General features: G+C 53.6%; 1 protein-coding gene across 3 annotated transcripts in view; it reads left to right on the forward strand.

Moving 5' to 3' along the window:
- Positions 1-14,275, forward strand: part of AGAP3 (ArfGAP with GTPase domain, ankyrin repeat and PH domain 3) — a 99,475-nt gene that overhangs the window by 24,222 nt on the left and 60,978 nt on the right. Inside the window, exon 1 of one of the 3 annotated variants that reach the window (XM_083466677.1) lies at positions 4,948-5,800. The exons of the other annotated variants lie outside the window; for them this stretch is intronic. Coding sequence (XP_083322803.1) covers positions 4,963-5,800 — 838 coding nt within the window. The 5' untranslated portion in view covers positions 4,948-4,962. Of the gene's footprint in view, positions 1-4,947; positions 5,801-14,275 lie in introns of those variants that run through there. 3 annotated transcript variants of the gene reach the window in all.

The following is a 14,275-nucleotide window of genomic DNA, read 5'->3' on the forward strand; positions in this document are numbered from 1 at the left end:
TACAAGTCTTTTTACAAATAAATGCGCCATCCAGGTGCCGACATTGAAAGGCCTTGATGGGGCTTTGCGCAGTGGCAGCAGGGGAGACTGCAGAAGACAGCAGCCGGGGTCTGCAGCTTGTGGGACTCTCTGCCACAAGATAGATAGATAGATAGATAGATAGATAGATAGATAGATTCTTTATTGTCATTACACTAGTGCAACATTGCACAAGTGCAACGAAATTGGATGCCATCCCTTAAAAACAACAAAAGCAAAACAACAGCAACAACCACCTTCCAACCACACCCACACCCACACCCATCAAACTCCCAGGTCTCACTATCGAGTTACAGCATTCAAAAAGGCCACAGATGCGGCCCCCCATGACTCAGAAGCCTTTCCCAGGAGGAGAGGGGGGCTCTGGTCAGCTGAGTGAGTCAAGGGGCAGCTCTTGCCCCATGGCCCCAGGGGCTTCGGGGGGGCTTCGGGGGACCCTTCTCACTCCCTTCCCCCCAGGAGGGCAGAGCTGAAGGGCCAGCAGGTGCCTCTGAGCAGGGGTGGTTTTCTGAGAGGGACTCCTGTGTGGCACCTCCCAGCTAAGAAACTGGCTGTGTGGCGGCCCTGACTTCTGTGTCACACGCAGATGATGGATGCCCTTGATGAGGCAGGCTTTGTTGCAAGGGGGGAGGCGGATTGGGGCCCCAGAGATCTCTGCTGACCTGCTGAACTCTGGCACAGAAACCAGAAGGCAAAGGAAAGCTCAGATCCTTCCGCCAAGTGGCCTCGGCTGCCCTCCAGTGGCCATCATAGAATGGTACGGGTTGGAAGAGACTGGGAGGATCGGCTGGTCCAGCCCTGCAATGCAGGAATCTTTTGCTCAGCGTGGGGCTCGAACCCGTGACCCTCAGATAATAAATAATAATATTTTTTTTTTTATATCCCACCCTCCCCAGCCGAAGCCGGGCTCAGAGCGGCTAACAACAGTAAAAATAACACAGTTTACATAAAATCACAATCAATTAATTGAAATAAATTCTAAAATAAATTCAGAATCAAATTAATGGCAACCATTAGGCTAGAGTTCTGTGAGGATTGCCAAAGGATGGGGTCAGACTGTGCCTTGGCCAAAGGCTTGGTGGAACAGCTCTGTCTTGCAGGCCCTGCAGAAATATGTCAAGTCCCGCAGGGCCCTAGTCTCTTCCGACAGAGCATTCCACCAGATCGGGGCCACAGCCGAAAAAGCCCTGGCTCTAGTTGAGGCCAGCCTAACCTCTCTGTGGCCTGGGACCTTCAGGATGTTTTTATTTGAAGACCATAAGTTTCTCTGTGGGACATACCAGGAGAGGCGGTCCCGTAGGTACGAGGGTCCTAGGCCATAGAGGGCTTTAAAGGTCAAAACCCTCACCTTGAACCTGATCCTGTACTCCACCCGGAGCCAGTGCAGCTGGTAGAGCACTGGGTGAATGTGATCTCGCAGCGAAGACCCCGTAAGGAGTCTCACCGCGGCATTCTGCACCCGCTGGAGTTTCTGGGTCAGTCTCAAGGGTATTGTAACACGTAGAGCGAGTTGCAATAATCCAGTCTGGAGGTGACCGTCAGTTGGATCACAGTGGCCAGGTCAGGGCGAGAGAGGTAAGGAGATGAAGCGTCTCAGGCTGTACTGACTGAGCTACCCCACTGCAGGCTGAGCAGAGCAACAGGGGCAGATTCCTCAGCTTCTTAAGAGATCTTGCAAGGCCCCTGCGGCTGCAAAGCTGCTCTGTGGACTTTGCTGCCTTCAGACAGGTTTTATTATCCTTCAATCCATTTTTGATGTACCAAATGGTGTCCCCCGCGCTGCCCTGTGCCATGAAACAAGCCAAAGACTTTTAGGCTGCGGCTGCAGTACTGGGCTGAACATAACAGCCTGGTTACAGACAAGTTAGCTGAATACCAACCATCGGGATGGTTAAGTGGGACTGAGAATAAAATGAGAAAGGAATCTCACCAGACACCTTGTGCAGCTTCTCAGAAAATTCCATGTTTGAGATAATCCAATGCAGATTGTTAAAACAACAGAGTCCAATAACTTGGCAGCCAAATTGGGAAGAACACCTGGACAAGTCTGGGGATTGTGAGAGAAGGCCAGGCCGACTTTTCTCTCCCCTTGGACCAACCCAAATGGACGCAGGGCCAAGATGCCGGCGAGACTGAATGGCTTGCTCTCAGCAGCACTCCAGGGGAGATTCCAGAAAACAGCGCTGGCAGGAAGAATGTGCCTCTCTGGACAGAGACAAATGGAATCAGCCTTTTGCACTGACCCTGGTATCTGACAGTAGGATCTATGTTTATTCATCAGTTGGTTGTTATTAGGGAGTGGAATTTGGACAAATGCAAGGTGGCCTTCCTTATGTTTACTCAGGATGGAAGTAGTAGCCAGGTTTCTGCAACCTGCAGTGAGGATTTGTGAATGCTAGATGGCACTAACTTGAGTGTCAGGTGCAGGGTATTTTTATGGGATGTTTTGTATTGAACCTTCCTGGAATCTTGTACAGTGGTACCTCGGGTTACAGACGCTTCAGGTTACAGACGCTTCAGGTTACAGACTCTCCTAACCCAGAAATAGGACCTTGGGTTAAGAACTTTGCTTCAGGATGAGAACAGAAATCGTGCAGCAGCGGCGCGGTGGCAGTGGGAGGTCCCATTAGCTAAAGTGGTAAAGGTAAAGGTAAAGGGACCCCTGACCATTAGGTCCAGTTGTGACCGACTCTGGGGTTGCGGCGCCCATCTCGCTTTATTGGCCGAGGGAGCCGGTGTACAACTTCTGGGTCATGTGGCCAGCATGACTAAGCCACTTCTGGCGAACCAGAGCAGCACACAGAAACGCTGTTTACCTTCCTGCCAGAGCGGTACCTATTTATCTACTTGCGCTTTGACATGCTTTCAAACTGCTAGGTTGGCAGGAGCAGGGACCGAGCAACGGGAGCGTACCTCAGGTTAAAAACAGTTTCAGGTTAAGAACGGACCTCCAGAACGAATTAAGTTTGTAACCCAAGGTACCACTGTACATATGCCAAGTAAGTCTTGAGAATCAGAGTCACTCCAGGGGCTGTGAAGGGGCTCCAGGAGTGACCCACTTTTCCCGAACCTGGATGGGTCGCTGTGCCTCCGTGCATCTTCAGAGGCCGCCTCTCCCGGCCAAAGGCAAACTGGACTTTCACATGCAAAGAGGCCCCTCGGGCAAGTGGCAAAGTTCAAGGGGAGGAACTTGCGCCGCTCTGTGTGGATGTTGGCCTGGGATCCAACAAGCCAGCTCTACGTGGCAGCTTCCGGTGGGTAGGAAATGGCATGTGCCACCTTCTGCAAACCTCGGATTGGCCACCAATGCCCAGCATGTGCCAAAGCAGCCTGGCAGGCAGATCTGTGGCTGTCAGTATACAGGGAGGCTGTGAGCTTCTGCCTGGGGATTATTTTATTTCCTAAATTTTATACACCAGTTGCTGGGAAAAACAAATCAACCCCAATCTCCATAAATAAAACAGAATTAGCCGTAGGAAAAATTAGCAACAATTTAAAACTTTCAAAGTGTTAAAATAACAACAGACAAAACCCCCCAGTAAAGCTCACATTAGCTTCATAAGCAACTGGAAGGTTTATCCAAATACAAATGTTTTTAGCAGGTGCCAGAAAGATTGCAGTAAAGGCACCTGCTTGCTATCAATAGGCAGGGAGTGCCAAAGTGTAGGTGCCAAGATCACGCATAAAGATTATGTGGTACCTGTAACAGCTGTGGCATTACTCGTGCGCAGGGGGTTCTTCTGGTGGAAGCTGCCCCAGACAAATGCACCTGAGCCAAAGATGTTGCTCCTCAGAGGAGGCAGAGACAGCTGTCCATCCTCCTTCACCTCTTCCACCCAGAAGCTTCCATGCCCTGGCTGTTGGCAGAAGCGACGCTTAGTGGCAGAGCCCCCTGCTTTCATAGAATCACAGAATTGTAGACTTGGAAGGGACCCCAGGGGTCATCTAGTCCAACCCCCTGCAATGCAGGCATCTCAGCTCAGGCATCCAGGACAGATGGCCGTCCAACCTCTGCTTAAATACCTCCAAGGAAGCAGAGTCCACAACCTCCCAAAGGAGACTGTTCCACTCTTATTGTCAGAAAGGTCTTCCTGATGTTTAGTCGGAATCTCAATGCTTGTCACTTGAAGCCCTGGGTTCGAGTCCTGCCCTTCAGAGCAGGAGGCTCTTTTGTGTGCAGTCGGTCCCAGGTGAGTGACAGCCCCTCGCCAGAGGAAAGGCCCCTGGGCTGCGTGGATTAACCTTTCCTTGACCTGGGGGGGGGGGGCTTATCTTTGCGCAGAGCTGGCCGGGCTCCGGGCTGGGCCTCGACGGTCCAGCAGAGGGTGCTGTTGCATTAGGAAAGAAACGGCTCGGGGGTTCGGAAGGTCTGGGGCTGGGTTTGGGGGTGGGGGCTAATGGGTGCCCGTCCCTCCTGGCAGAGGCCCGAGCTCGGGGGGCCGGGTTTGGAGTCTCCAGAACTGGCCCCACAGCGAGCCTTTCTGGAGTGGATCTGGCCCGCAGCCTCCCAGACGGCCGAGCCCGGTTTGCCTTTCCGCTGGCCCCACCGCGCCCCAGGGCTGGGTGGCCCGACGGCTCGCCCTCTTCCTCGGCTCCCCCGCCGTGGGAGCCTCGCCGCTGCCGGCCCGCTCCGTCTTGGGCGAGGCCGCCTTCCCAGCTGCGCGCCGTCGGGCCTCCGCTCCGGGCAGGGCGGGATCCGCGCCAGAGTTTGCGAGGCGCTGTCGGGGCCAGGCCCGGGCACGTCGCTGCCTGGCGCGGGCTGCGATGCGCGAGCCAGAGGAGGCTCTGCCAGCGACGGGGCCAGGCCAGCGCGGACGCGGCGGCGGCGGCGGCGGCATGGGGCGCGGGGCCGCCGGGGCCCGGCCGTGATCCCCGCGGGGATGCCCAGCAGCGGCAGCAGCCGGCCAGGGCGCGCCGTCGAGGATGGCTGCCGAGGGCTGGCGCTGGCGTGAAGCGGGCCGCCCGCCGGGAACCCCCCGCGCCTGCCCGCGCCGCGCCGTCAGCGTGTGCGAGTCGCTGGACCTGCAAGGCGTGCCCGCCGTCCAGGCGGCCCTCAAGGCGGCCGAGCGCCAGCGCCAGCGCCCCAAGAGCCTCTGCTCGGTGGGCAACGGGCTGGGCGTCGGGCCCCTCGGAGCCGCCCGGCCCCCGACGCGAGCGCGCAGCGGCTTCCTGGACTTCCTGCGCCTCCGTTCGCCCCGACGGCACGACGACGAAGGGGCGCCGCTGCCGCGACCGGCCAGCGCCGCCTTCCCGCCGGCGGAGGCGCCTCCGACGGAGCCCGGGGGGTTCCTGCGCGGCGGCTCGCTGTGGGGCAGCCGGCGCTGGAACCTGTTCGGCGCCCGCGCCGACGGGGCGCGCAAGGGCCTGAGCTCGCTGCGCAAGAGCTTCAGCTTCCGCCTGCGCCGCGGCCACGAGCTGCACCGCTCGGGCTCCGGCCTGCTGCGCCCCGCGCGCCTCCGCACCCGCAGCGAGGGTGACGCCAGCTCCCTGCACACCTTCCCCAGCAAGCGGGACCTGCTCTACCCCGACGCCGCGCAGCCCTGCGGGGACCGGGCGCGCCCCGACGGCGGCGGCGGCGGAGGAGCAGGCAGCCTCTGGAAGCTGCTGGCGGGCCGCCTCCGGCGCCGAGAGCGCTGCGCGGGCCGCTCCTTCAGCCCCCTCGACCCCCGCGCCAGCCCCGCCAGCGCCCTCTGGAGCCTCCCGGGGGCCGAGCCCGTCCTCGTCTCGGTGGGGAGCCGCCGCAGCAGCGGGAGGGCGCCCGGTAAGGACGGAGAAAAGCGGGGGGGTGAGTGGGGGGGGGGGAGACCCTTGAAGCAGACCAAGGCTGTGATTTTCTGGGGGGGGGGGTCTGGGGAGGTGGACGGTATTCTGTTTAATGGATTTCTTTGTTGCATATGTATCCCACTCGTTTCTCCATGCAGCTGGAGGTGGCCTGCGTATTCCTCCCCCGCCCCACAACAGACCTGCTAGGTGGGCTGGGCGCTGAGGAAGTGACTGGCCACTTCATGGCTGAGCGGGTGGACTTGAACCGTGGTCTCTCCCAGGTCCTCCTCTGACCATTGAAGCAGAGGTTGGCTGGTCAGTTTAATAAAGTTAAACTGTGGAACTCCCTGCCACAAGAGATAGGGGTGGCTGTAAAAGAATTCATGGAGGAGACGGCTTGTAATAGCTGCCAGCCAGGATGGCTCTGTTCTGCCTCCACAGTCAGAGGCAGCAGTGCCCCTGAATCCCAGCTGCTGGAATCCCAGGCGGGGACAGCATTGCTCTTGAGTTTGAATCCCGGTTGCTGGTTTCCATTTGAGGCCTCTGGTTGGCCACTGTGAGAACAGGAGGAACTTTCTGGCAGTAAGAGCTTTTAGACAAGGGTCCTTTTCTCCTTCCTGGGAGGTTTTTAAGCAGAGCTTGGCTGGACACCTGTCATGAATGCTGGAGCTGAGATTCCTGCCTTGCAGGGGGCTGGACTGGATGACCCTCAGGGTCCCTTCTGACGCTACATTGCTGTGATTCTATGACCCTAACCACTGGCTCTGGGGCATCATAGCTCAGTGACAGAACACCCGCTCTGCATGCAGAACTTTCCTGCCTCAGTCCCCGCCGGCAGCTGCACACAGGGCTGGGAACGCCACCAGTGCTGCCAGTCTGGGTTGGCAATGCTGAGTATAGAGTGTTCCTTCCTGTGTGTTTTCCTCCTGCCCCACTTGTGTGGTCTATGCCTAAACCCTCGCTTGTAACTTTTTAGCCCCACGCACAGTATGCTGAAATAATTGTTATGATTGCAGTTTTGACTGGTTGTCTACCCAGCAACCCTGCAGAATAGGCCGCTAGCATTGCTAGGATGTTAATTGGGACTGGGCTTGCTGGAGGGCAGCTGGCAGGAGTCCATGCCTTTTTCGGGGGGGGGGTGTTTAGACCCAGTGGCAACCTGCAGACCCCACGAGAGCCGTTGGTCGAAGTCCCACTGTGGCCAAGGAGCGTCCCTTGGCTGGGCTGGGGAGAGATTTTGAGGCTGTGCCAGGAGGACTTTTGCCCTTGGTGCCAATGCAGTTCTGGAGGGAGGCTGGACAGCCAAACTCTCTTGCGGGGGGGGGGGGCGCTTAGCTGGAGTCTGTCTGGAAGCTGGCAAGGGAGGGGCATGGAAGTGGCATGGTTTGCAGTGGGAGGGGGCTTCCTTTAAAAATATTCTCTTCTCACCCAACCCCAGCCTGGACGCTTTTTAGCAGAGTTTGGAGGGTTGCTTGTCAGTGATGCTTCAGCTGTGATTCTTGCCAGGGTGGATTTGATGGAAATCAAATTGATTTAAATCACGATTTAAATAACTAGTCAGTAGGACTTGATTTAAATCTCTCTCTCTTTTTTTTTAACAGAAAGACTCATTCTTTCTGGTATAATCTTAATATTTGCAACCAGATGAAGGTTTCATTTTTGGAATAATAAATTTTCAGAGTAGTTATTACAGTTATATAAAAAATACTGATTTGGTTATATTATCAGAAATACATAGATAATTATGGAATTATTGTGAGGTTTAATAAGTTAACTGTTTATATTTGGGCAACGTTTCTGCTGTAGCTTATTGGAAAGAGAAAAATAATCATTTCCTGAATAACAATTTAAATAGTTTATTTAACTAAAACAATAACATTATAACTTATGTATCCATGTTTGTTAACTGATGTGGTTAAACAATTTATATATATATATAAAAAAGACTGAATGAAAAACTTAAATCCTTATTTCCTGATGAATAGCCTTTTGATCAGGCATAGGCAAACTCATCCCTCCAGATGTTTTGGGACTACAACTCCCATCATCCCTAGCTAACAGGGCCAGTGGTCAGGGATGATGGAAATTGTAGTCCCAAAACATCTGGAGGGCTGAGTTTGCCTATGCCTGCTTTAGACTATAATGTAACTTAAAACAGAAAAGTATCGTTAGAAAGGTGTTTCCTCCAAAAGCATTTTATTTTAAAAATCTGATTTAAATTTTAAAAATCCATTTTTTTTATTTAAAAAAAATCATTGATTTTTATCCACCCTGATTCCTGCATTGCAGGGGGTTGCGCTAGATGCCCTCAGGGGTCCCTTCCAACTCTGCGATCCTTTCCCTCTGGCTGCTCACAGACCAGTCCCAGACCAGAAGCCAAGGGCAGGCAGGAAGGCAAAGGATGTTTAGGGATGGCCAGGAATGTGGATGTGGGAGTCTCCACCCGCCACCTTGGGGCCCCCAGAATCATTGCACCAAGAACCTCTGGAAAGAGCCATTCTCCCTCCTCTCTCCAAGGCCAGATGTGCAGAGCGCCTGGTGCACGGCTGCCCCCTCCCCCCCAGCTGACACCCTAGAGGAGAGAGGTGGGTGCCAGCGGACAAAGGATTCTGGGCCTCTGAGCCGCCGCAGCCCTGCACCCCACAGCTTGGCCACATAGGCAGCCGCTGCAGGTTTCTGCACGGCTGGGTGGTTAGAGAACCCAGCAGTGGGCCAGGTGGGGGGACAGGACAGGCCCCTCGTCGTCGTCCCCCCCAGGCAGCTTCAGGTAGAGGACGCTTTGTTTGGACTGCAGACTCTTGTTTTCCGTGGCAAACACTTGGCTATTAATCCGTGGCTCGGTGGGCAGTGCACCTGTCTGGGCAAGCAGAAGACCTCTGTCCATAGCTGTCAACTTTTTCCTTTTCTTGCCAGGAATCCTATTCGGAATAAGGGAATTTCCCTTTAAAAAAAGGGGGAAAGTTGACAGCTATGCCTCTGTCTCCACTGCCCCTCCAGGCAGCGGTGGGCGAGAGATTCTTTGCCTGAAATCCTTGAGCGCTGCTGCCAGTCCGTGCCGGCAGTATGGAGCTGGAGGGGCCCCTGCTCTGACTCTGTACAAGGGAGCTTCCCACTCCCCCCTGGTTTGCTACGAGTGGCTCCTTCAAGACATGAGGTCCTTGGCTGGGGCAGAAGCTAAAGCAGAGGAGCTGCTGGGGGGAAGGGGGAGCAGAAGGGTCTTCTCTGGGGGGGGGGCGATGGGGGGCACAGAAGGAAGAGAGTCATGAGCAGTGCTAGAAACTCAGGTGCACAGTCTAATTCCCACATGGTACCTTAAACCTGGGTGCAGTCGCCACCATGGAATGTCTAGGTGCCTTTTCCCAACAAAGTATTAGTATTATTACAGTTGTTCGTTGGTTTTCAAACAGCTTAGTTCATGAACAACTTGGAACTCGAACATCACAAACCCAGAAGTACGTGATCTGGTTTGCGAACTTGGCCTCAGAAGCTGAACGTCCGGCACCACTTCTGCGGCTTCCAATTGGCTGCAGGACGCTCCTGGAACCCATCGGAAGTCGCGCCTTGGTTGTCGAACATTTTTGGAAGTTGGATGGACTTCCAGAATGCATTCTGTTCGAAAACCACGGTACGACTGTAATTCCGTTTCTATGCCACTTTATATTTTAAAGAACAAATCTCAAAGCTGTTCACAACACAAGTAAAACATCGTATAAAACAACCCAGAGCAAAACTAATTCCAGCTTCAAGGAAAATATTCCAGCTCTCTTGGCTTTCCCCCATTCACCAATCCAGCACCCAGAGATCTCCATGTGGTCACAGTCAGACCCGCGCCAGGTGCAAAATGCGCCTGAGATATTTCCGTCGCTGGCCATGGGAGAACTTCCTGGCTCTCAATGTTGTGGGGGGGGGGGAGAGAGTTTGATCCTCTGAGGTTTCCCGGGGACCTGGCCAGATCCGCATGCAATAAAGGGCAGACTAGTCATGGGGGTGGTCCATGCGGGGAGGTGTCAAGAGGCTCTGATGAAGCGTTGCCTCTGACGAAGCACAGGCCCAATGATTTGGGGTGGGAGGTGAAGTGGGTCAGGGACGGCACCTGGGGTCAGGGCCCCAGAGAGGAGGCCCCAGGCTCTATCTGCCCCCATCCTGGCACCCCAAGGTAGCACCCAAGAGCAGTCTTTGAAATTCGCCAGGTGCCAGGCGCATTCTGCCAAGTGAAGATGCCAGGATTGGGCCTGACATCTCGGCCACCTGGGGATCCTTGGATCGAGACTGTTTTCACACGCTAAGACCCCGTCCTGCAGAATTCTATCTGTTATATTTTATCTGCAGAAGCAGAATAAATTTCAGGAACCCAAATGTCATACTGAATAATACGACTTTTGAGCTGTCAGGCCCCCAAATGGCAACTAGGTAATCCATTTTGGCGACTGTCAGCCTGGTTTCAGGAGCCATTTGCCGCCTCACAGATATACCTGAGTTTCTAACCCTGGTTTCAGGCCCTGGGGTCTCTCCTGGCCCTATCGGGAGATTCTGCTGGGGACTGAGGATGGGGTCCTCTGCGTGCTCCGTAGCCCTGAGGTCCAGTGGCCTTCCTGAGATGTCTGGAGGGAGCCTCTGGTGGGAAGATGCTGGGTGGAGGCAGGAGGGGCCAAGTGAGAAGGAGATTTGGCACAGGAAGGGCAGGTAGACGTCAGAGGGACGTGCCTGGGCACCAGCCGGTGGGTGAGGTGAGGTCATCATCGCCAGGGATGGCAAGCCAAGCCAAGGAGCTGGGCAGGAGGCCAAACAGGGAGCTTGTGTGTTTTGGGTGGGGGCAGGGATGTCAGGCAACACCTGCACTCTGTGGAGAGAAGGAAGGGGGCAGGAGGGGGCCGTAGGGCTGGCACAAACCCCTGCCTGAAACCCTGGAGAGCCAAATGCCCCCCCCCACTTGAAGATTTCTGAGGGTCCTGGCAGACAGCCCAATGCCTATTACGCTTGTTGCAGCCACTGCAATGCCGAGTGATTTCTAATTGCATTTTTATCCCTCCTTTTCTTTAAAACATACTACATTTTATTGCATTGCCGCTGCGCTGCAATTCCACAGAATTCAGGTTTTGCTAGTGTTCCTGGCAGAAATGCCCGGGTCCCCCTGAGCGAAGCCTGGGGGGGGGGGTCGTCAGTCCTGCGCTGCATAGATGGACTCACAGCCTGACTCTGCGCCAGCCAGGCAGCTCCCTCCGTTCCACTGTCCCTGTCTGGACTGTCCTGCATTTTCTTTCCTTCGGAGCTCCCTTTCTGCAGGCCCCCCCCCCACCCAGGCACCTTAATGGGAACCTGCAAGTCAGGACTGTGTCGCCTGATGCCGGCTGATGGCCGTCCACGAAAGCTGGTTGTGCCATGATGAATTTGTTAGCCTTCAAGGCCGTACTGCTCCAAAATTTTATTTTTCAAATGACGGACTGACTGATTGATTCTCAGTGAAACATCTGGCTAGTTCAGAGGGTTAAGATTTTTAAAAACAGGGTTAAGTTTTTTCAAAACTTAAAGAAGTCCTTTGATCCAGGAACCATCTGCAGATATCGCCTATTCAAGCGTATTTTTCTTAATGCTGACCATTCATAATGTAGGAATATTCTTCACATATATGAGCAGGGCTGGTCGGGGGGGGGGGGCGAATGAAGACAAGCAATACAGTAATTCACTACAATGTCGTTCGCTGCTGCTGCTCAGGCTGCCCAGAAAAAGCATTTTGGTTACAGAAGTTCATTCCGATTGTGCAGATAAAATATCACAGAGAATTCTGCAGGACGGGGTCTTAGTGTGTGAATTCAGATGCAAAATAAATCTGAGGCCGCAGTGCAGGTGCCCAGTGTGTCTCCGTCCTCCCCCCAGCCTGGGCAAAGTGGTGCATCTTCTCCCACCTGTGAGGGCAGGTGCATGGCAAGGTGAGGGCCCCACCCCAGGTGTCTCTTTAGGCCAGAAGGCCGTGATTTCAAACAGAATGGGACAAATGGTTGGGGCCACGTCAGAAAAAAGCACACATAACTTGACACCTCTCTGGCATCCAAGGGCATCGTTTCAAAACAAGCAAGCAAACCGTATGGGATTAATCTTCGACCCAAATGGGGTGCCATTATAAATGAGCCTCTCAAAGCAATTTTGGATTGTAGGGAGACTCTGAAGTGGCCAGAGAGGCTTTGGGGTTGCTGCAGAGATGCTGCAGTCTCACAGTTGTGGCTTTTGCAGGCGGCGTCTGTGTAGTCCTGACAGTTTTCATTGTTCCTTTTGATGCAATGGTCTCAAATGATGGGTAGCTGTTTTCAATCACAGATATTTTAAATGCTGTTGCGTAGTGCTTCTCTAATATAGCAGTAGCTGACTTTTGCAGTTCTGATGATCTCTGGGTCATTCCTGGAGGAGCAAGCGCCGTTTTGAAACACACAGAGCTGTAATAAACCTTAATAGTCACCACTTGTGAGAACACGTTTCTCTTCTTTGCGTTCTTTGATTATTATTTTTTACCGGCGGAGGCAAAAATATCCATTTTGCCATGAAAGCCGATTCCCATATTTCTCCTCCGCCCTCTTTCACCCCCCCCTTTGTGGGTTTTCTGTGTAACCTCCAAGCCTTTGTCTGTAATATTCTTGCTGTTACCCGTAGGAAGTTAATTCCTTGAGTTCATTGCAGTTATCTAGAGTGAGGCATGAGCAGCAAAGGAGCCAAGCTGCGGGTCAGGAAAACAGCAAGGAATTGGGTTTGTTGGACTGAAGTCAGTGCACCCCTTTCCATCTCAGTCTCAGGGCAGAATTGCAATGCAACAGGCAGTTCTGAGATTCTGCCTGGGGGACGGGGAAGGATGTATATTTGGCTACTGTTCAAAGGGCCCTAACGTTTTCATTCATTCATTTAGAAGGTTATAATCTACTTTTCCTCCCAAGGAACTGAAGGCAGCACACACAGTTCCTCCTTCTCCCGTCCCATTTCATCCTCACAACAATCCTGTGAGGTAGGAATTATTATAAAGGTAAAGGGAGCCCTGACCATTAGGTCCAGTTGTGGCCGACTCTGGGGTTGCGGCGCTCATCTCGCTTTATTGGCCGAGGGAGCCGGCGTACAGCTTCTGAGTCATGTGTCCAGTATGACTAAGCTGCTTCTGGCGAACCAGAGCAGCGCATGGAAACACCGTTTACCTTCCCGCCAGAGCGGTACCTATTTATCTACTTGCTCTTTGGCGTGCTTTCGAACTGCTAGGTTGGCAGGAGCTGGGACCGAGCAACGGGAGCTCAGCCCATTGCAGGGATTTGAACTGCCGACCTTCTGATCGGCAAGTCCTAGGCTCTGGTTTAACCCACAGCGCCACCTGCGTCCCAACTATACTTATAGATAAAAAATGCAGCACAGAGATAAAACAGAAAAACTAAAAGCATGGGGGAAAAGACAATCATCAGAAAGTATTAAGCCTGAATAAAATTTAAACAATATAAAAAACAAATCTATTAAAAATGCAAATAGCAACAGCCCAGGAAATGTCAGAGCACCAGGCCTGTCTTTAAAAGCAGCAATTCCTGAAGGCCTGTCGGAATAAAGGAGGGAGCCTAGCTTGAATCACAGAATCATAGAGTTGGAAGGGACCCCAGTGGTCATTTAGTCCAACCCCCTGCAATGCAGGGATGCAGGGCACTGGGGGTCAGGGTGGGGACGGGGACATTGTAGGGTGCGGGTGCCTTTGGCTTCTAATCCTGCCATTCCCAGTTCTGGGATAACTGGCTCTGGTTCATGTTTTGTGGGGAGGCTGTTCTCCCCGATCTGCATATGAATCTTCCAGATACTTGCATTTGAATATTGCATTGTTGCTCTTTTCTGCGTGGGAAAAGGAAGTCAGAATGTGTGGAGGGAACTGAGGTGTGTCCTTGGGGTTGCCTGTGTGTCTCCAGGAGGAGCTCAGTCTGCTCTGACTCAGTTTCCCTAAATCCTCCTCCAAGTTTCTGGCCCTCATGAAGGAGTCATGAATCTGAGCAGCTTTGTTTGTTTACTTGTTTCCCACCCTTCACCCAAGGTCCCATGGCGGGTTGCAACATTAAAATGCAATATTCAATTGCAAAAAACAAGGCGGATCCTAAAAGCGTACGCTTCCCTTGGGGTGTCCTCAGCTTTTACCAGAAGCTGAATAGTGAAGGTGCCAGACCCACCTGTGCAGAGAGAGCCACAGTTTAGGGGCCACCACAGAGAAGGCCACCTCTTCCCTTTAACTGCCACCCCAAACCTCTTTGGATGAAGGACCAAGAGAAGCCCCTCTGCCGATCTTGGCCCCCAAGAGGGTCTGCAGGGAAGGAGTCAGCCTTTCAGATATGGGGGGGGGGCTGAGTCATTCAGGGCTTTGAAGGTGTGTCGGGGGGTTGGAGACCCTTTTGCCTGCCTGCTTGGCATCCGGTCGAGATAGGACCCCAGCCTCCCCCAGTTTGGGTCTTACGGAATAGCTGTGAGGATAAGA

The sequence above is a fragment of the Podarcis liolepis genome (genome assembly GCF_965112155.1).
Source record: "Podarcis liolepis genome assembly, chromosome: 12".
Lineage (NCBI taxonomy): Eukaryota > Metazoa > Chordata > Lepidosauria > Squamata > Lacertidae > Podarcis > Podarcis liolepis.